General features: G+C 34.7%; 1 protein-coding gene across 1 annotated transcript in view; it reads right to left on the bottom strand.

The window, feature by feature from the left end:
• ddx31 (DEAD (Asp-Glu-Ala-Asp) box polypeptide 31) overlaps nt 1-21,996 on the bottom strand; it is a 29,192-nt gene extending 7,196 nt beyond the window's left edge. Inside the window, exons 1-19 of the mRNA XM_021476489.3 lie at nt 21,644-21,996; nt 21,213-21,529; nt 21,042-21,117; nt 20,908-20,951; nt 20,759-20,829; nt 20,472-20,536; nt 19,499-19,543; nt 19,357-19,398; nt 19,186-19,250; nt 18,720-18,839; nt 18,463-18,569; nt 17,932-18,146; nt 16,415-16,579; nt 13,493-13,552; nt 11,464-11,514; nt 11,186-11,325; nt 10,690-10,774; nt 8,046-8,157; nt 6,019-6,214 (exon numbers count right to left, since the gene is read on the bottom strand). Coding sequence (XP_021332164.2) covers nt 6,019-6,214; nt 8,046-8,157; nt 10,690-10,774; nt 11,186-11,325; nt 11,464-11,514; nt 13,493-13,552; nt 16,415-16,579; nt 17,932-18,146; nt 18,463-18,569; nt 18,720-18,839; nt 19,186-19,250; nt 19,357-19,398; nt 19,499-19,543; nt 20,472-20,536; nt 20,759-20,829; nt 20,908-20,951; nt 21,042-21,117; nt 21,213-21,529; nt 21,644-21,745 — 2,078 coding nt within the window. The 5' untranslated portion in view covers nt 21,746-21,996. The remainder of the gene's footprint in view (nt 1-6,018; nt 6,215-8,045; nt 8,158-10,689; nt 10,775-11,185; nt 11,326-11,463; nt 11,515-13,492; nt 13,553-16,414; nt 16,580-17,931; nt 18,147-18,462; nt 18,570-18,719; nt 18,840-19,185; nt 19,251-19,356; nt 19,399-19,498; nt 19,544-20,471; nt 20,537-20,758; nt 20,830-20,907; nt 20,952-21,041; nt 21,118-21,212; nt 21,530-21,643) is intronic.
• Between the last annotated feature and the right edge of the window lie 877 nt (nt 21,997-22,873).

Raw genomic sequence — 22,873 nt, 5'->3', positions numbered from 1 at the left:
CTCTGTTTACAATTCAGGCACCACAACGTGCTGTTTGCCACTGTGTACAAAAAAAAAGAAAAAAAAAAGAGACGCACCCCAATAAAAACACTCTTTTTGCAACCCTCTTTCCCAACTGACTAGATTATAAAATTACCCTTGCAGAGTTTTGTTTGTGGCATTTTAAATGTGAAGCCCTTATAGTTTCACATAAAGCCTTCTCTGATGAAAGTAGCTACTTTAAGAAAGCACACAGCGTCCTTCCACAGCGGAGCAAGCTCTTCTGTTAAGAGCGACTATTGGGAGTCTGTTTTCCACCCAGTAATTCAACACCGCTACTCAATTAAATTTAATGTGTCACTAACCTTGAGTTAAGCAACTTTAACATCCGATTTTACCAAACCGAACCTGACACTCCCTTTACAACACAGAAACAGCACGCAAGGGCTTTGAGCCTTTATCTCAAAGGCACACCGAACAACTGAAGGTGGGATGAAAGCGAGGCAAGTAAAAAAACAGCAGAAAACACTGACAATAACAGACATTTCCAGATGACAGTTTTGGTCTGACAAGACAACTGTGATCACTGCATGTGCGGGTCAGCTATAAAACATGACAAACAATAGAAGTGCGTGAATATTCTGGATTTAAACGCACACACAAAAGTGTGCATGGATAGATGAAGCTCTTCACCATGTGACTGTACTGACGTTTAGAAAGCTTGGGTTAATTGAGAGTCCTGACCACATGGATGCACAAAAGAAGGCTTAAACCACCAAGACTAGTCTGGACATGGCCTTTGCTAACCAGACCCCATGCTAGCAGAGCTGTGTTGAATCCTGTGGGAATGACCACTAATAACTGCAGTGTCAAGCACTGGCCAAACCTCATAGTTAACAGCCCAAGTGTGATGTACTGGGCAAATCATCAGTACATCAATCACCCCCATCCTCATCCTTTCACCTGCAATCACAAATGATCACATTTGTTCAGGAAATAAGCCACACTAGACTAATGCTTGGGTGTGTAGACTACACCATATTTTGTCTGTGTTTGTCACTACATTTACATGTGTATGGACAATAACAGAGTAAGGGCTTAATCGTAATATAACATTTACATGTCAGAAGGAAAGCTTACATGCATTCATATTATTCCCTAAGAGTTGTGATTATTCTTACTAGGGCTGCATGATATTGGAAAAATCTGACTAGTGATATTTTGTTTTTCAGCAATATACATTGCAATACGAATATAATTTCACAAGATGGCTTGAATAGCTCTGTTTTAGGGGAAAAATAATTCATTTACATCAATTGGGGTGATGTTATAAGGGTGTGAATCATGTACTTAAAAATAAACAAAATGCAAGCAAGAATAATTACCATAGAGCAAAGAAAAAGAAGTAAAATAAACAGTGCTTTATGGCTTACTGGTGAGTCAATTAGTATTCAGGAAAAGAAATGGAATAAAAAAATGTCAAATAAAACTGTAGTCATCATTGTATTAATAATTCAGTAAAATAATTTTTCAATAAGTTACAAACCTTATAGCGCTGAATTCTTTTTTACACTTTCTTGAAAAGCCTTTAAAACACATACAAATGATAAAGTTTCACTCATTATACTTCACAATGACTCCACAAATCTCATGTATTCTCAATTGTTGACCAGCTATAATCCGAACTCAACATCGCAAACCCTGTGATGTGACTATTGCGGACACGCATAGCGATATTGATGCTGAAACAATTGAGCAGCTCTAATTCTTACCACAATTATTCACATGCCTCATTTCTCAACACAAATGATGGACTAGGAAAGAGTGGATGTGTTCCTGACTGCTGTTTGAATTACTTTACATAAAACAATTTTTATGGTTGCATTAACTGGCTTAAATCTGAAGGTGGGGTTGTTAACTCCTTTATTCCTCCTGTTAGGGCTCAAGTGGACAAGAATAGAACTTTTACTTCACAATTAATATTATATTAACACAATGATGATTTCTGCTTATGTATGGTGAATACAAGTCTGAGGTACTTATGGGCTGGCAACCAAAAATATTAATAAACAAATAGATATGTTTGTCATGTTAACATAAATATGTTTTTACCACACCTCCAGGAGTGTGCAGCAAAATGGCATCTAAATTGATTAAAATACCCCAAATTTTAAAATATGGAAGCAAATTCTTAAAAGTTAATTTAACAACATGACAAAAGTGTTTTTTTTTCTTAAATAGCTTATCAGCACATTTGCAAGTGCCATATTTGTTTTATTCATTAGTTCAATTAACACAATGTTATTTATTTAGATTTTAGACATGGTCTTGTCAAAATATAATTTTTTTTGCAAATTTTTCGTCACTAAAAACCTCAAAACAAAACAAATGAACATAGAACAAAAAACAAATGAACATAGCGTTTTATTCCTGATTGAATCTGTATTGTGAATGAATAAATTCAATAACAAAAATTCTGTGACTCAAACATTAGAGCCGCGATCACACTGCAGTTTTCAACTTCCATTCATGAAATGCAAGCTCAAGTGACAAGTTTCACAGTTCGCTGCGTTGCAAAGCTCAAGCTTGGTTAACTCTGACAAAACTCAAAACATGACCTATGGACACAAATTTAAAATATGGACCAATCTTTTTTTTTAAAACATCTAGTTATCTTGTTTAATCCCACCCCTTTTCGCAGTGCTGTATGACAGAATTTAGCATGTTTAAACTTTAGTGTGCCTGCGGCATAAGATAGTGAACTGACTTCACTTAATGGCAAAATGGTCCCTTAATGGAAAAGGTCATTTATGACAATGTTTAGGCTATTTTTATGTATTGACAGACAAAACATTCTAACTCAGGGATGCCCAAACTTGGTCCTGGAGTGTCATTGCCCTGCATTCAAGCTATAACTAGGCTTGCTCTTAGGCTAAATTCTTAATAACAAATGCCGGTCCTCCATGACTGAGTTTGGGCACCAATGCTGTTAATCTTACAATAATGTTTTATTCATTCATTCATTCATTCATTCATTCATTCATTCATTCATTCATATTCTTTTTGGCTTAGTCTCTTTACCAATCAAGGGTCGCCAAAGCGGGATGAACCCCCAACCTATCCAGCATATGTTTTACGCAGCAGATGCCGTTCCAGCTGCAACCCATCGCTGGGAAACCCACATACATTATTACATTCAAACACACACACTATAGTAATTATGCTTACCCAAAACTGGAGCACCCGGAGGAAACCCACAAGAACACGGGGAGATGCAATCTCCACACAGAAATGCCAACTGACCCAGCTAAGTCTTGAAGCAGTGACCTTGCTGTGAGGCGACATCTCTACCAACTGCGTCACCATGCTGCCCCAATAATGCTTTTTTTAATATACTATATTAGGTTTATGATTCTGACTTTTCACACAGTCTTCACATGGTTTTGAAGTGCATTTGTAGTGTTATTGCAATACTGACCATTTTTTAATTATCTTTGTAATGTTATATCTTTTTTGCACATATTTTTGTTGTGTGTGTGTGTTTTTTTTTTTAAACAGTGCCTCTTTTTTTATTTGGGCCTCTGCCAACTCCACAACATATGCATAAAATGCTTAAGTTAGAAAAAAGTAACAAAAATGTATTTCGATAATTAACTGTAATAATAGAGACATTCACTACAAACATCAAGTTTGAAAATATATATTTAAAGTGAAACTACCAAACTATAGGTTTGTGAGAAATTAACTCTACAAGAATAAAATAGCAAATATGTTTGCTTAACATCAACTGCAATTTAAAACCTATTTTCCAAAGAATATGACAAACCTACTTTTTCACTGACACAAGAAAATGCCATAAATAGAAAGCAACAGAATCAGCTCTTTCTAAAGGATGTATTTTTCAATAGGCTTTGTGAGTACATCACAGCATAAAGGTGGTGGAGGGAAAGCGAGAGAGGTGAGTGTGTGAAAGGCGAAAGGTAAATTGTACAGCTGGTAAAGGCAGGACTTGACTAGTCCTCTTTGACCCCGAAGAGCTCTGCGACGGCGAAAGGCTCACAGCTGCCAAGAGCATGTGCAAACTGTGGGCTTTTCTCCAGCGCAGTCATGCTGATGATTTTCATGGCCATCATGAAAACACACTTACAGTAAAACAATGTCCAACAAAATGGCTCTAATAAGGGGTTAAAATGAACAAAGCTGTTGGTTTTACACAGGCTTTTTTTACTTGATAGAACTCTTTCCTTTTTGCTAGGAATTGTAAAACGTACTAATACTTTAGTATGTAGTTGATTTAAAAAAATAAATAAATAAATAAATATATATATATATATATATATATATACAGATATAGCAAAAAGCAGACACTACAGATCTAAAGTTTAAAAGATGCTTGCTCAACTGTTTTAACTGTCAGCTTATGATTTGAATCCAATGTGTAAGAAAGTAGTTCCACATACAAAAGGGTTTTTGAGACTCTCCATGTTTGATTTTGTTTTCACATACACAATAATGCCGTCAAACGATTGTATAAACACAATATCACACGAGTAACAGTGCGATATGGCTGTATATCGGCACTGTTGGGGGCGTCGCACACCTCCCACCAGTGCCGATATACAGCCATATCGCACTGCTACTCGTGTGATATTGCTCATATATATAATTTCCTATATTTTTTTTCTACAGCATGTAGTACCAAATTTATTGACTCAATTTGGATTTGAAAATCCCAAGAATGAGATCAAGAATTGTTGCTTTGTTCATTATATTAAACGGGCAGTATTTAGTTTGCTTAATTGAAACATTTTGTCATTAACTGAAGTATTGCAAAAGATACAAGTGATGAAAATGCCATATTTCCAATAAAAAATTCCTAAATTCCCTACGAGTTTTAATGCTCATTTGAAGTGGTTTTGGGCTTGTGTGAAAGGGTTAATGGAAATAATGGGAGATGGAAATACATTTGCCAAATAAACCCTGATGTAGGGAAGATTAAATGTTACCAATGTAGTTAAAAATGACTGATGTAGCAAAGGTTACCAATATTACAGTCAGCTGCTCTAACAACTTGATGGACTGATTTAGCATTTAGGATTTATTCCCTTTCTTTAATCTTTTTTCTCAGAATAGATACACTTTATGTTAAGATTGAAACCCGGCTATTGTTACAATAAAAAAGTTGAATGAATTTTTCTAGTTTAATATTAAGGATGTCCAAATTGGGCCTAATCACCCGGTTTTAGACTTGATCAAAATCGGACATTGCTTCCCAATCAGGACTTGAATATATATGTATATTATATATATTGTCATTATTTTTTAACACATCTATAGTTATGCGGTGGCACAAAGTTAGACTTTTTTCTTGACTTCACACAGAAACAGCAACTTGTGCAGCATGACATCATTTTGTTGTAGAGATGATATTAGTTAAATGCTGGCAAAGTAGAACACAGAAGCAGCTTGAAGCGGAAAGCATGAGTATGTCTGCGGTCTGGAGGTTTTACAAAGTAGATGGTGACAACAGACTGTGAGATATGTAAACTTGGGATGTAAACCTGCCAGGTATTTTAAGTTGAGGTGATGTTTGTTTTTATTAGATTTTTTTATTTACTATTGCACTAAAGTCCAAAAGTAAAGAATTTATGTTATTCATTACTTTATTGTTCAAGCTACCTCACAGAAGTGCTCTGTTTGTTAACAGTTGTTGAAAGTTAAAATAAGGTAAATTAAATAAAAATATTTAATATAAATATCCCTATTTAATATAATTTTAAAATAATACGTTATTCCTCTGGATTCCTGCTCAAGAAACTTTTCAGAATATTTTTGTCGAGGTAAAAAAAAAAGAAAAAAAAAGAAAGTTTTAAGTTTAAAGATTCCCCCCAAAAGTTTTAGAAAGCACAGAAGAAAATGTATCATCAAACACGACCCAGCTAAATTTATCTAAAAGCAGAACTAGATCATACTCTCTGGCACAGCAAACTGTTTGACAGATTAATAAATGACTGTCCAATTTTTGAGAAGTTGCAGTACCTCTTGGCTTTGTCTTTGGCCTTCTTGGAGTGTTTGCTGTTGGCAGGATTAGTGCTTATGGAGCTGGCCAGGCCCTGGGGTGCGTCCCTCAGGCCAAAGCTCTTAGCAGCGTGGCCCAGGTGCAGCATGCGGATGTGGAAGATGTGCTTTAGACTGGATGGGTATGTGGTATAAGCTCTCAAGAAACACTGCAGTGCTACGGGAGCAAAAAGAAAAACACTTACTGTACAGACTAGACAGTAAACATTTTCAAGTATTTAAAAGGATACAAAGGCAATAAATCACTAACGTTTAATTGTGCTTTAATGTTCTATATTAATTTTTCTGTCCCAGAAATGTTTTCTGAAAAGTGCTTGACTTATTTTTCAACTAATGCAATTAACATTGAGGAAGTAAACATGCAAAAATTCTTTACACATTTGCATTGGAGCTGAATGAGAGATTTTACAGTACAAAATACACAGGTATTTTTTGGCAATAGCCCGCAAAAAATTGTACAAATCAAATTTATTGAACTATATTTTATGCCAAAAATCATTAGGATGTTTAGAAAAAATTATAATCCATAAACAGGGTTTCGGCAGGTTTCGCCAAGTCAAATTTAAGACCATGAAAAATTAAATATTAAATAGAGCTGAACACTGAGGATTTTATTAATTGGTCAGCAGAAATAAAATGTAGTTGCCCCCATCAAAAAAACATCTGTACAATTTTTCAACATAAAAATCTCTTTAAAAACTAAATGTATGGACAACCGACTGTTATAATCTTAGTTATGAATATAGTTTTAAATATAAATATATTTAAGTTATAATAAATATAAGTAAATAAGTTTTATTAAGCTGTAATGTTGGTGATTTGATGTGTTGGATCAATTGGGTAGCTTTACACGAACAAAGGACAATAAAACCCTGTTTAAAATGATTTAAGACCTACAAGACAATATATTAGTGAATTTAACACTTTTTAAGGCCTAAAATGTTGTTTAAAATTTATAACATTAAGACTTTAAGACCCTGCCTGGAGATACCCTGATGAAGATATTCAGTAAATTTCCTACAGATAAAAGTTAAATAAAAACTAGTATTATGCATCGAGTAGATTATGCCAAGCACTTAATTTAAACCAATTTAAAGGGCATTTTTCTCAATATTTAGAATTTTGCTCAATCCTATAATTCCAGATTTTCAAAGAGTTGTATCTTGTAGAATATCATTCAATTCTAACAAAGTATACGTCAATATAAAGATTTTGTATTTAGCATTCAGTTGATGTAAACCTCAATTCCTCAATAAATCTAAAAAGCTAAACCAAAACAGACACTTATGACGTTTTGTGGTCCAGGGTCACCGATGTTTTATTATTATGCAAACATTTTAAATGATCACAATGTAGATTGCCAAAATAAATAACAATAAAACAATAATAATTCAAAGTTAGAGGCTAATAATATGTGAATAACTCAATTTTAACAAAAATGTCAGGTAGAAATGTACAATTCCAAGTCGAAGACATACAGTGCTCAGAATAAATGAGTACACCCCATTTTAAAAATGTATATTTTTTATCAATTTCTCAGTGAAAAGACAATGTATTTTGGTGCATTTAAACAAAACAGATTTATTAAACAGATTTTTTTTATTAAAATAATATTTAAGTCACCAAGCATATTTAGAAAATGAAAGATAATACAATTAAACTCAAGCAAAATATTGCAAAAACAAATTACATCCTGCAAAATTTCAACTAAATTTTTTTAGCTTCTCTTGATTTTTCCTCTTTTTTTTACATTTGTATTTAATATTTTTCTATAACATATACATTTGGGTGTACTAGTTTTTGGACCGTTATCATAAGTTAATGTAATGTATATGCACAAATATAATATTATATATTTGAGGGGTATACTCATATGCTCATATATGCTGAGCACTGTACATACAGTATGTGTATATACTAGGGTTGCACTAGGGCTGCACTACCAGTTAAACAGTTAACTATTCAAGGTGATTAGCATTTCATCTCACCGCTCTTCGCAGTTTGCAGAGACTCGTTACTGGCATGAACATAATTCTCAAAGTCAGTCTGTAACAAGGTGGCTCTCTCTCGCACCTCCTGCTCAAAAGCATCCGCTGATCTCTGCACACATCAAGGCAAACAGCAGAAATCAACATTTTACAATCCAGAAACGATATTGAAAAAGCGCATTATATTAAATGATGTAAAAAAAAAAAAACAGGAGCATCATAAAAGTGTTAATGGTTCAACACACTAATGACATCAACCCTCCCTGTCAATGACCTCTGACCCTCAAATGAGGCTGCTAACAAGGGGGGAGGCAAGACAGAGGATTACAAGCAGCCCATTGGTGGTGATGAGGGAAAAGGACATTAAATCAGGATTAGGACTGACTGAGCGCTGGCAGAAACATTCGCTCATTGTTGTCAGATGGCTCTCATTGTTCAGAGGGAGGGGAGAAAAAAAAGAGATAAAGAGAAAGCCATTCTTCTCTCACAGCTGTTCTCTAGACTTGCTTTTTCAACCACATGTGAGCTTCAACTAAGATTGAAAAGTTATAACAGTGGTGCAGTCAAACATGTCAACATTGACTCTTTGGATCAGAACCGCTGTTCTTAAGGTTTAAGCCCAAATTACTATCATTTGGAATATACATTCGGATTCATGTGACATAAATTTGTCATCAGCACATGAGGCATGCATTATAAGTGAGCAGAGCAATTTCTTCTACTAAAAATCATGTATGCATGGCTCCAACAAGCTTATCATTGCTTTTGCACTAACCAGTTTGTCTAAAAGGGCTTAAAACTGAACTGGGCTGTTGATTCAAATAAAAAATAAAAAACAGACAGAATAGCAACAACAAACTACTGAAGGTGCATGTGAGAGGATGTTTCATTGCAAGTACTTTTATTGCTGTTACTTTGAGGAGGGAAAAAGAAAAATTCCCAAAGTATTATTTATAGGGAATCTGACATCCAAGGTTATTTTTCCATTTAAAATAAAGTCTCGGCTTTTGATTTCAGACCATTTAAATGTAGTTTTGATTACATTCAATGTCAAATGACAGATCGCATTTTGAACATTAAGGGTGCTTTCACACTTGGTTCAATTGCCTGGCCTGTACCCAAGTTCGATTGTTCCCCCTTGCCACCTTCTTAGTTGACTTGTGTTTACATTTTTTCCTTCTGATGGCTACAAAAGCAAAGCGCCAAAATGGAATGACATATGCACATCACAGTCGTTCTTTTTTTTAATGAATCTTTTGGTTTTGGACATACAGGAGCCGACTCTGGGAGAGACAAAAGGACATTATCACTATGTTTGCCCTGGCCCGCTTGGTCTGCTCAGTCCTGCTTGTCACCAAGGTACAAAACGTGATACACAGACATATAGACACGGATGAACAATCTAAAAATGATAGTTTGTTGTACTGTTAGCAGTTCACTTCCGTCATTTGGTAGGATTGTGTTCAAACCAGAAGTGAACCAGACCAGAGTTCACGTGAACCGTACCCCAGACAACCTCTTTCAGGTGGACCCGGGTATGGTTCACAAGTGAGCACCAGAGTTCAGAAGACAGAGGTTACACTGGCTAATTGTACTGTACTCTAAAACCAAACGAACCTGGGTGCAGACCAAAAGTGCTAGTGTGAAAGCACCCTAGGAATATTGATGAAAGAAACAGTTTCTCATATTTAAATGCATCTCGTTTCTTGTAATTACTTCATCATTATTTCGTCTGCATGCAAGTAGATAAACCACATTTAAATAATGTCTCAACACTTTTAACTCAGAAAAGCCATTCAAGGCCCATGAGCTACAAAGAGCATTTTTCTAAACATTCATTTAGATATGCTCACAAAATATATATATTTTTTAAACACTTCCTGAAAGTTAGCCTATATTCTGTATTATTAGCCTATATTCTATATTGCTAATCTACTGTCTGCTGGAACATTAAAAATGTTGTGTAAAAAAAAAAAAAAAAAAAAATAAAAAATAAAAAAAAAAAAATATATATATATATATATATATATATATATATATATATATACATATACACACACATATACATATACATATATATATATATATATATATATATATATATATATATATATTTTTTTTTTTTTTTTTTTTTTTTTTTTTTTTTCCCTTTTTCATTTATGTATTTATTTTTTTAATTTGTACTTTTGTAATTGATTATTTTTCTTTAAACACCAAGAAAAAATCTTGACCAAAAACCCTTTTTGACGTTTTTATTCATGCCATGGTAAAAACTTTGCTAAATGTATTGGAGGGAAAAAACTGAAAATTATTTTTCTGCCAAGCCCTTCATCATGCTTCGTTTTCATTTCGGTGCATCTGTATAAAACAATGTTTTATAGAGACACTTAATTCCCTGATGTTATTGTTATGCGGTTTCAAAAATCATCTTTACAATAATTTAAGATATACCTAGAAAAATGTGCAATTTATCACAAGTTAACTCATAGCAATCATGCCATTAATTGAGATGAAATGTTTTATCTGATTGACGGCCCTAATATAGAAAGTATAAAACATTCAATAACCTTTTTAGAACCTTTTTTAATTGATGCCCAAGGGTAAAAACCAAAGCACTCTTTGGACTTCAGATGTCAAAATTTACCTTGCTGTCCCATTTCCCTCTGCCTTTGAAGCGCTCGTCTTTCATTAGTGTGGACAGGATGTCCACCATCTTCATCTCAGACAAACTGAGGAATAGAAAAGCCAAAAGTTGAGGACATATATTAAAAATAACTAAAACATACACACTAGTTTTCTAGTCAGCATTACAGATCATGCTCTGCAACTGCAACCCAACCAAACACCTTCCTTTAGCACTCTAAACCTTAACATGAGGCAAATGCTAGAGCCCCTGTGCCAGCAGAGCAGATTCACGCAGAGAGACTGAGAGTGTGTTTTCTCTTCACACCAGCACAGACTCATCAGTCCAGCTCTCGACTGCTGTATTGTGGGCTTTGGAACAGAGACAAGAGCAGTTTGACCATCTTTAATCACATTGTCAGGGACTGGAGCTCATCCACCATCACAGAGGACTGGTCCCACAGGAGTTCACTGAAATGAGAAGTACCTGATAGATATGAGAGAGGCCTGTCACACACCTGATGTTGTGATTGGCCAGCACATCCACAAAAGCGGTCTCGGAGGGGGTGAGGAAGAGCAGGCTGCTGCCCTGAGCTCCGATTCGAGCCGTGCGGCCCACACGATGAACATATTCCGCTGCAGAAACTGGAGGATTGTACTAAAACAGAAACATGACACTCATTTAAAAATATACAGAATAATTAGAATTTTTGTGAAGAAATTGAATACATTTGTTTATCTGTTGCACACTGGCAATTATGCAAATGATAAAATCTTGAACATGAAGAAATCAAACCTGAACAATCCAAGTAACCTGAGGCAAATCCAAACCACGTGCAGCTACATCCTGAGGGAAAAATAAACAAAAAACTATTAAATATTTAACCAGCATTTAAACTATGAACTTGAAACAAAATAAGCACATCAGATGTTTTAGAGAAATGTGGAAACACTGCTATCATTATTATTATTGTAATAAACTATTAAAATCTCTAGTAAAATGACATTGAAATGAGATTTTACATTAAACAGGACTTGAAATTGCAACCGCTTGGTCAAAATATATTTGAGAGCATTTGTGTGAGTGCATAAAATTGTGGTCATGCGACCGGTTTTCACAGCAAAATGTTTTCCACGTGCGGAATTAGGAGGTATTCAGGCATAAGCCTAATTGCACCTAAAAACACCAAACGCAGCTCTCAGCAATGGATTAAAACAGTTGTCATATCAACTTTGCTGTAGTAAACAAAAGTCTTGCTATTAAGATGCCGTATGCAAAAAATATGTCAATATCAACTGTGCAATATCAGACAGCACCCGTGAGAACAGCACAGTTATTGTTAATTCAGCTAATCTTATTCACATCAAGCAGTGTGTGCAGATTTTAGTTTATTTGTTAGTTTTGATTAGAGTTGATTTTTTCAAATGCAATAAATCTGTTAATGTAAAGCATGTAGTAACAGTGCTCATAATTTTGGTGGGTGTCACTAAATTTTGTCTGGTGTGCCTACATTTTTTAAAGTTAGGAGCACCAGTGCCGCTACCAAGAAAAAAAGGTTAATTTCAAGCCCGGTTGAAATACAATTTTACATACTTTGTTAAAAAAACTATGTATACAACAAGGACAGCTGTGAAAAGCAGTGTATGGGATGATAAATATAAATATTAGATGACAAACTAAACTTGGTAGGATAATATTTTACATTACGCTGAAAAACTAAAACAATTACAACCTGTACAACATGTCTTTAATAATTTTTTCAAGGTTGTACAATAAATCAAACCCCAATAGCCAAAACTTACCCCAGACAGGTTTAGGGAAAAATAAAAATGAAATATTAAACCTTACTTAAAATAATAATAATAATATATAAATAAAAAATAAAAAATAAATCCAATCAAACACTTATTCACATTCCACAACTTCACACTTCCAAAGCTTCTTTAATGGTTAAAGTTCAAAAACACCTCCCAGGTATCACAAAATTCTGAGGATTTTCCCTGATTGAAATAACAATTAAGTCAAGTATTGTATGGAAGAACACCAAACAAACAGAAAATAAACCAACAAAATACATATTCTAAATATTTATAAATATGTCAAACTTAATTAAATAAATAATATTAAAATTACATTATGTATAAATATTAATATGTAAACCACTGCATAATGTGGCTGTTTAAGGAGTAATGCCATTAAATTCTAGTCGTCTTATACACCAAAAATCTATCACATGTAATTCTATTTTAGCTTGGTTTGTCTCGAATGAGGCATTATTTGTTATAAGAGCAAACAATGTCCAACAAAACCATAATTCACTCTACTGTACTTTACACATTTGTATGCCACTGACACACTACACTGTTTTACCAATAAACCCAAACCAACATTCATGCTTTTCTCTGTGTAACTATAAGGAAGCAGACTAGATCCCACAAGCCTTGAACTTTAACCACTACACCACATCACTTTTTTTAAGGATGACCATTTAGACACTTCTCAATCTTAACTCCAGCTCTCAAACTCAGCGAGTGTAAAGAGTGAGCTGCGGTGTCTGGAGTCTGCAGCTATAGAGTTAGTACAGATGGAGAGCAACACAATGTCATGCCAGGCTGTCAGCAGGAACAGAGGCACTCGTTCACTCCAGGAGCTCCTCTGCAGTGTGACAGCATGGTGGTGGAGGAGGTGGTGCAGATTAATGCAGCGACGTGTAAAATGCTAACAATTTTTATAGATTTTTAAAAGGAACTTAAATTATCCTTGCTGCTTTAGACTGTTGTCAGTGTCAGTCAATATACAAATGATGTCAGGTGAAATTACCCACCGTACACAGCAGAATGCCAGTTTTACACTGAGAGAACTCTTGGAAGACTTCGGTGCGCTCCTAAAAAAAGTAAAAAAACAAAAACAAAATAGGCATGTTCACAACAAAATATGGTATAAAAGAGAAAAGCTATAATGTCCACATAACATACAGTTTAAGTCAGAATTATTAGCCCCCCTTTTAACTTTTTCTTTTTTAAATATTTCCCAAACGATCGTTAACAGAGCAGGGAAATTTTCACAGTATGTCTGATAATATTTTTTCTTCTTGAGAAAGTCTTTTAAAAACATTTTAAGGTCAATATTATTAGCCCCTTAAAGCTATATATTTTTTCAAAAGTCTACAGAACAAACCATCGTTATACAATAACTTGCCTAATTACCCATACCTGCCTTGTTAACCTATTTAACCTAGTTAAGCCTTTAAATGTCACTTTAAGTTGTATAGAAATGTCTTGAAAAATATTATTTGCTGTCATTATGGCAAAGATAAAATAAATCAGTTATTAGAAATTAATTATTAAAACTATTATGTTTGGAAATGAGTCTCTCCGTTAAACAGAAATTGGGAAAATAAACTTCATAATTTCAGAATCATTTTATGACCTTTTTCCCTAATGTTTCAGTTCTGAAGTTCAAACAAAAGCCAATAAATATATTTTGAAGAGAAAAAAAAGAGAAACGTTATAGTTTAAGAGGAAGTTCACCCAAACTTTTACACATTTATTTTAACTTTCATTAATTTATTTCCTAAATTTATATCACTTACACATTTAGATCTAATTCCTTCTTTGGCTAATTTTAAATATTTATTAAACCATGAACTGAAAAAGACTTCTTGTTGTTTTAACTAGGACGTTGATGTATGATTCCTGCCTTGAATATGTTTTGTATGTTTTATTTGTCTTAAAGGTGGGATAATTGTGAAACATGTTTTTTGAGGTCATCTTAGTCAGGACTCCCTGAAAGAAAAGATTTCTGTTAATTTCAGGGACTTTCCCAGAAAAATAAACTATTTTTTTCCTGTTAAACACTAAAGTAAATATTAATAATACTCAAAACTGTAGACCACTGACATTCATAGTAGGAAAAATGACTATTGAGGTGAATGGCTACTGGTTTCTAATATTCTCCAGCACCTTTTGTGTTCAACAGATGAAAGAAACTCTAATTAATTTTGAACACTATTATATCAAAACTATTAAGAGGCACATTAAATATTGGGACAAAAGATGAAGCAGAAGCGCTGATATGAGCCCATTTAAGGATGGTTTGTCCGACAGCTCCTCTCTCTTCTTCGGCATTGAGCACAATCTGTTATGTGCTGGAACAGCTGCCCGTCTCCTGCGGTTCTCCTTATCGGAGGAGGCGTCCAGAGCTCAGCCTGCGCCGTCCCATTACCAAACCCATCCATAACACTACAGGCCAGCACCACACCCAGACCTGCTCTCTCATACATCTGAGGAAGAGGCTCCAGAGTCCCTCGCCCTTCCAGTGCCATATGGGCAACCCATGGCAGCTCCATGCGTGAGGGGGTGAGGCTGAAGGCTGGACAGTGGCAGGATGCAGTTCCCCTGACACTGCCACAGGGCACTGACTGCTGCTGCTGCCTTAACGCCAGCTGGCCAAGAGCCGGCAGACCCTACTGGTCAACCAGACCATCATGGTCAAACCTGGTGTCATATGCTGCTAGTGCTTCTGGATGCTTTTAAGAGACATGGTCTTTTTGGGAGAGGGTAGTTTAGTATGCTCCTTTAGGTGCAAATCTGATTATTTAATTTCTGATTAAATAACAGTGAGACTGTATTTTTAGCAAGATAGATAGGCAAGCTGTAAATTAATCTAAATGTATTACATTATATATTAATAAACACTGCTTATACTTGGAGGATGATATCCAAAAGTTCAAAGACTCTGTGCTCGGTGGTTCATGAATAAAGACAAATTCTTATAGCTACTGCACTCACTAAAAGCTATTTCTTTTCAATTAAATATTTTAGAGATTCGCATAATAGAACCATGCAGATTATTTTAAGATTTTATTGCTTCTCAGGTCTGAATAGCATGAGTTTAAAAGCCCCTGATATTTTCTAGTTTTTCATAACCACAGGGATCCTAATATTATCCTAGAAAACTAAAAATACTTTACCGACCAAGATACAGTGAGCATTAAAGAGAATATTTCAAGAAAAAAAACTTTTCTTGGACTTTAAAAAATAAAAACATACACTGCCGTCTTTTTATACATTGATATCCCTTTCAAATGTATATTTATCAAAGAATCTTTGAACTAATAAAAAATGTTATGTGACACTAAAGACCTGAGTAATGGCTGAAACTAAACACTTTTTGTTGCATAATAATGCATGTGAGCTGATGCTGTTTATTTAAGAGGGAGAAAATAAGAGATGCATGCATCAAACTATTCATCAAATGTCACTCAGCATCCTTGATGATTCTTCAATTTATATTTAAAAAGCTGAGAACAATCATGATCTTGCGTGTTACTTTGCACAAGCACATGAAGGACTCTTTGCTGAGACTGTGGATTAAAAGTAATAATGCTGTAAATATCATTCACTTTCTTGCAAAACAATTTAATTCACTTAAAAGATCAGTGTATCATCAGGAGCATTGGGCATTTTTGGGTGGTTTTGCCTGTGTGCTTGTGTATTGAATCTCAAAGGAATGGTAACCATAGAATATGAACTCATAAAATCATTATACGAATCACTTTTTACTAAAATATTTTGTTAAAATCTTCCTTTAACATTTTACTCCAGAAAAAGTCACCTACGTTTTGGATAAATAACTAAAAACAAATTATAATTACAATATTTTGACTAATATACATTCTATGGAAAAGTCTTGACTAACTGGACTTTGGAAAGAAAAATCTTTAAATTGGCATAAAATGTCTCACCTCCTGTCTCATGTTGCCATGCAGTCTGTAGAAGTTGAGGCATGAGGTACTTTTAGATGAGGTGTTGCTGGGAATTTCACAGAGGACTGCAGTAAAGAGATTGAGCAGAAACTCTACAGCTTCACAGCTGGATATGAAGATGACCAACTTCTGACGCTGCTCAAACTATGAACAAAAACGTGGTAAACATCAGTATGTAACATATGTCTACTACTGTGAATGAATTACTGTGCAGTATTCAAGAAAGCCATTTGTGAATTTTACATTCTAACAATTGTGTTTACACTACCATTCCACCCAGTGCTTTACTTAGTATACTCTATTTAATGAGAAAGCAATAAATTGATCAGAAGTGATGATAAAAAATGTATAATGTTACAAAATATTTCTATTTTAAACCAAATCTGTTTTTAATTTACCAAATAAAATCCGAAATTGTCTTACAGCTTCCTCAAATCTATAGGCAACTGTAATTTAATTTTAAGTTTTTGGCAATAATAATAATAATAATAACAATATTAAAGTTTCTTTAGCACAAATCATTGAATTCAAATTATTTTTAAAGGGCCACGCACTATAAAAAATGCCGGGATCTACTTAATTTCGTCATGTCGTCCCAATACAAATTGTCAAAGCTAACTTAATCGTTTTTACAAATTTAACTGGATTAAATATAACATTTTGTTGGTTCAACTTATATCAAAAAAGTAGCTTGAACAAGCAGCAAAAGTAACATTTGAAGCATGAAAACTGAAGTAAGAGCTGATAAAAATACAGCTTTGCCCTCACATGAATAAACAAAGGAATTGTTTTGCCATTTTTAATAGATAATAAGACCTCAGTGACAATTAGGTTTATGGCAGTATCAAATTTTCTTGTTGCAATTAATTCCTGAAGCTTTTATCACAGTATATGGTATAATGACAATACTTAACTCCATTTAATAAAATGATTATGACTTGTAATCAGGTTAAGACTGTTTTTAATGTGTTCCTATACATTAACATCATCTAAGATTAATAAAGGCATTATTTTTTGTAGTTTTCATTTTGAATTTAGTTAAATTAACCAATGTGAACTATTAAAGCTGTATTTCACAGTATTAACATACAATAGCCTTATAAATATTCACACAATTTTCAATCAACATTTTAGCATTTGGTAGGGAAGATTAATGTGAAAATGTTTGAACTATTAAGCAATGCAATTAAGTCTCCAAATATTTGCCGCTGTTATGGACACCTCTGCAAATACAACGTGAATATTCTCCAAAAGCACTCTAGAAGCTTAAAAAATTATTCACATTATTTTGAAGTATCCATGATATCAAAATTGTGCCATCTCATTATCACAATATAATGTAGAATATCTGCATATGCCTTAGTGAGACTAAGCATTTTCTTAAAAAAAAAACAAAAACAAAAAAACTCTTTATTTACAAACAGAAATAACAAGAGTTGATCTGCAGCATAACACTGAACATTAATAAGTGGGGATTAACAAACGGTCCTCTCTACCTTGCATTTGGCCAGAATAAAGGCAGCCAAACAGACCAGGTGGAGCTTGCTGGGCACCACCACCACGTGCTGCTGCAGTCTCTCAGGCACTGCGTAGCTGTCTGACAGAGCCTGAGGGGCCGCCTGGGGACACGCTTCAACTGTCTCCTCACTCCCCTCTGACACATGGACACTCACAGGATCCTTCATACTGATACTGGCTAATCGGGACAGTCCTGCAAGTGCAGAGAACACGATCAGCTTAAGCGCTCGCGTACATATGTAGATTGTCACCCAAAATGCTTTTGTGATCGAAAATGTTGGAAGAGTAAGACGTTATTGTGACGAAGTAGAGCTGCTTAAACTGGAAAGGTCCATGAAAACTTTTGCTATTCATAGAGATAAAGGGCCTGTCAACTTATTCCAAGCTGCTTCTGTTAGAATAAAGTCAATGATGTAGTTCCTACTGTATATAGTGAGCATTAACTGTTTCAACTTTACATTCACTCAAACTTTACCTCATTGCGTGAAAGCATTAGTGAACAGCTTTACCTTCAGTTATAGTAGCTGAAAGCAGCACATTTTGCCTGTCGGGTCCAGCGGTGTTCAGTGCATTCAGAATCACAGTCAGATCTTTCTCAAAGCCCAAATCCAAAATCCTTTAATGGACGAGCAAGATTACTGGTTATAACACATGATACTACAAATGTAAATAGTCATTAATGAAAATCTCACTATGAATAAGACAGGTATTTAGCTTTGTGCATCACACAATGACATTATCTGATCAAATTAGTAATCACACTGACCTGTCAGCTTCATCCAGAATGAGCCAGCGCACAGCACTGAAAGCAATACTTAGTGTGTTCTTGATGTGGTCCACCAGTCGGCCTGGAGTCGAGATCAGAACATTTATGCCCTTCCGCAGTCTGAAGTCAACACAAAGTCAAACAAAGACAAGTAAAAACACTGAAAGATCAAAGACATACTGTTGAATGTAGATTACTGTCAAATGTTAGGTGTCTAAGATTTGTATGGGTTCTGAAGTCTCTTATGCTCACAGAAGCTGTAAATAAATGAACAAAAAAAGCATTACAGATGTTTTTTTCTAATTTAATGCATCCATGCTGAAAGATATATATTGATAAAAAGTATTACATCTTACAGAACCCAAATATCTGAAATGCTGTTTATTTGCAGTTAAGTAACAAACTAATCAAAATGGAGTTAAAATCATTTGAACTGAAATCTAATCAAAAATTATATATTGTTTACCTGGCTTTTTCTGCTTTCTTTTTCTCTCCTCCCATTAAAACTCCTGGAACAATCCAGGTGAAAGGCTAAAACAAATACATAAATATATGAAGTTTTTTTTTTTTTTAAAGACCAGCATTTTTGTGAAATTTCAATGACTTCAATAATATAGAAAAAGAGGTAAATTCTCACTCTAAGAAGCTTCTGAAACATCTGAAAGCTCTGCAAGGCAAGCTGAGGGACAGAAATCAGAGAGGCATTTCAGACAGAAACACAATAAGTACATAAAGAGAAATTTAAAATGACATTATTTAGAATAACTACAATAAAGTACCTCTCTGGTTGGAACAATCACAACAGCTAAAGGCCCATCCGATCTCTGAAAAATAAAAAAAAATTTCATTTATAATACTGAAAGTTGATGTTTATGACCGTAAAACAGATCCTTAGCAAATTTATTGACAGTACAAAATGTAGTAGAAATTTTATTAAAAGATTTATCTTTTGCAGGCTTCTTTTGGCACAGTAGAACAGTAACTGGATGACAGGACAGCAATTAGACAAGAAGAAAGGTCCGTGAGCAGGGATTTAAATGCTGACTATAATGTAGACTTATATAATGCAAACTGTCCTGTATTGCATTCATTGCAGCCATAGGTTAAACTCTGTGTAAATGTTCAGCACAGAGGTGCAGTTAATAATGTTCAAAAAAACAAAACAAAAAAAACAAAACAAATAAAAAAAAATAGTTTGGGGAAAAACACACCTAAAGCTAATCAGCAGAGGCTGTTTACATTTCGATGAGGGTGAAAAGAGAGCTCAATAAACAAGGGTTGATTGGTTTGTCAATTGGTTTCACAATTACAATTACAATATATATTTATATATATTTCAGAACGTAAACTACAACCGAACAAAGCATGAGCTGAAAATAGTACATTGGTCAAATTTCACTGTTAAAAAAAGGAAAAAAAAGAAAGAAAAGCAAAATGTCAAAGGCAGCATTGGCTGTCAGAAACACATTATAACAAACACAGTAGCAACATTTTTTCTGGTTTTAAATTAAACGGATAAAATATGTATATAACTAACAAGTTAAATAAAAAATAGAAAAAGAGTTATTTCAACAACAACACATCAAATGTGAAGTGCCACGTAGGGAATTCTGGTAATGTCAATTTATGGTTATTTACCGGATTCTGCTAAAGTATGGGTATTCATACTGATAACCATTTTTTTTTCACTGTAGTAACTTTACTGTTAAAATTATTATTTTTTTAAATTGAGTTGTTCAAGACTTGACTTGCCTTGACTTTCGGTTGAATCGCTTGTAAAAACTGAACCATTGGAATCCCATATGCCAATGTTTTCCCTGTACAACACATAAATAAACAAACCTTACATACAGCACATTCTTTCTCTAACAAACACTTTCATGACTTCTATTTTTATAGTTTTCAAACCACACATTCAATATAAAATCAATTTAATGTTTAATATGACACTCAACATTTTGTTACTCTAGTAATTCGGTTATACATCTTATATTTTTATATTTTAATTTAATAAAATTTATTTACATCAAAAACCCCACCTGATCCAGTCTGGGAGCGCACTACAGCATCTTTACCAGACATCAGCACTGGTATGGTCTGTTTCTGGACACTAAAAGAGAGACAATGTCAATTACAAAACAAAACAAAGCTAGGGGACAAAACAAAGTGTAAGATGAACTTGCAGTACCTCGTCATACTGCTAACGTTCAACACCTTATGGAGCGTGGCCACCTGTCAAATAGTTGAGAGCAGAAATGCATATGAATAAATACAGGAGGAGCATTTGACTTGAGAAACGTTTCGGTTTGTTCTTCCTCTCACCAGATGTGGATGCAGATTTAGCTCTTCAAACGTGTTGCTGGTGAAGACTTTCTCCTTCACTTGATTTACAGCAGGACTAAAAGAAGAAGAAAAAAAGACAGGTAAATTGCATTGAAAGGTCAAGTCCGAGAGAAGAGACTATTCGTACAACCTCAAATGTGTTGCATCTACCTGAGGACATCAGGGATCTCTGGGTTGTTTCTGAAGAGAGACGATGTCTTGATAAATGGTCTGCCATGGTCTTCATGCTCTGTGGGAGCTTTCTTTGGAAATGTTTTCACCTTTGATGGGGACTTTGCTTCTGAGTTTTCTCTCTGGACCGGGTTCTCCTCTGTGTCTCTGTTATTGCTCCTCTGAGAGGGGCTTCTAGGGGTTTGCAGCGTTTGCTTTTGTGCGTGCTGTTGACCAGTTTGATTAATCTTCCTCTGTTTAGAGGCGCTGCTCTCTTGGGGCTCAACGGCAGCCTTCCTTTTTGCCACTCTCTTTTTCTGTAACGTCAACACACAGGGTTCAGCCCTTCACATTCAATCTGAAGCAAATCTGCGTGATGTAAGTAACGTTACATTAGTGTGAAACTGACAGGATGTGCAGGACTGACTTACCTGTGCCCATTTCTCTGATGATGACAAATGCTTCTGGTTTGTTTTTCTGTTAAACTGTACAGAACCTGAGGAGATGTTGAGCATCAGCGTGTCCTCAGCCATGACCGCAAACAGGTTGTAAACCCCTTTTAAAACAAGAGGTGTACTAGTAAAATATCTATACCACGCTCTGACAGAACACTCGCGCTAGCTAAAGGAAATATTATCCTTTATTCGAGTGACGGAAATGTCAGCAGCACGTTAAATGCGCATGGCGTTAACGTTTACACCGTGAATATTCAATGTAAACAACTGCACATCTAGAGAGAAAAGTTTCACACGTGTTTTTACTCCGTCCACTACAAGGTGAAGGCATTTCCGGGTGATGGCGTTACCAAAATAAAAGCCCCCACGCGTGAAGCAGAGTAACTGTGAATGTTTTACTCATTTTGTTAATGTTATTTGTAAGTAAAGTCGTTAAATTAAAGTGCACTGATTAATGGAACTCTGGAAATTTTAATTAATGGACATTTTAATTATGCATATTTAATAATGTATAGTGCTATATTACTGATCTGCAATAATAAAATAAATAAATGTTGTATGATTTTTTTCAGTTTTTATCAAACATAGTAATGCAATTTATTTTATTTTTATTTAATTCCATGTCAGCAACCAAGGCTATTTTCATGGGAATGACATTTTAATAATTGATATACAATTAAAAATCAACAAACAAATAAATGCATAAATTATACAAGATTTTTAGCGCTAATTACATGATAAAATTGTAAACTGTTTAACTCTCCAGGTGTCATTTTGCTAAACATTTCCTTTAGAGAGTTTATTTTATAAAAAGTCTTCTAAAATCATTAAAAGCAGGAGAGTCTATTTTAAAATGTATCTAATATAGTATCATTGATTTTCTTTTCAGCTTAGTCCCTTTATTAATCTGGGGTCGCCACAGCAGAATGGACCGCCAACTTATCCAGCATATGTTTTGGATGCCCTTCCAGACACAACCCATTACTGGGAAACACCCATACACAATTTTTCACACACACTCATACACTACAGTCAATTTTTAGCATACCCAATTCACCTATAACATGTCTTTGGACTTGTGGGGGAAACAGAAGCACCCGAAGGAAAGCCACGCAAACACGAGAACATGCAAACTCCACACAGAAATGCCACTTGAGCCAGCCGAGGCTCAAAACAGCGACCTTCTTGCTGTGAGGCGAATGTGCT

The sequence above is a fragment of the Danio rerio genome, chromosome 5, assembly GCF_049306965.1.
Source record: "Danio rerio strain Tuebingen ecotype United States chromosome 5, GRCz12tu, whole genome shotgun sequence".
NCBI classification, from domain to species: domain Eukaryota; kingdom Metazoa; phylum Chordata; class Actinopteri; order Cypriniformes; family Danionidae; genus Danio; species Danio rerio.
The sequence above is the reverse complement of the archived record's forward strand: the minus strand, read 5'-3'. Positions and strand labels throughout refer to the sequence as shown.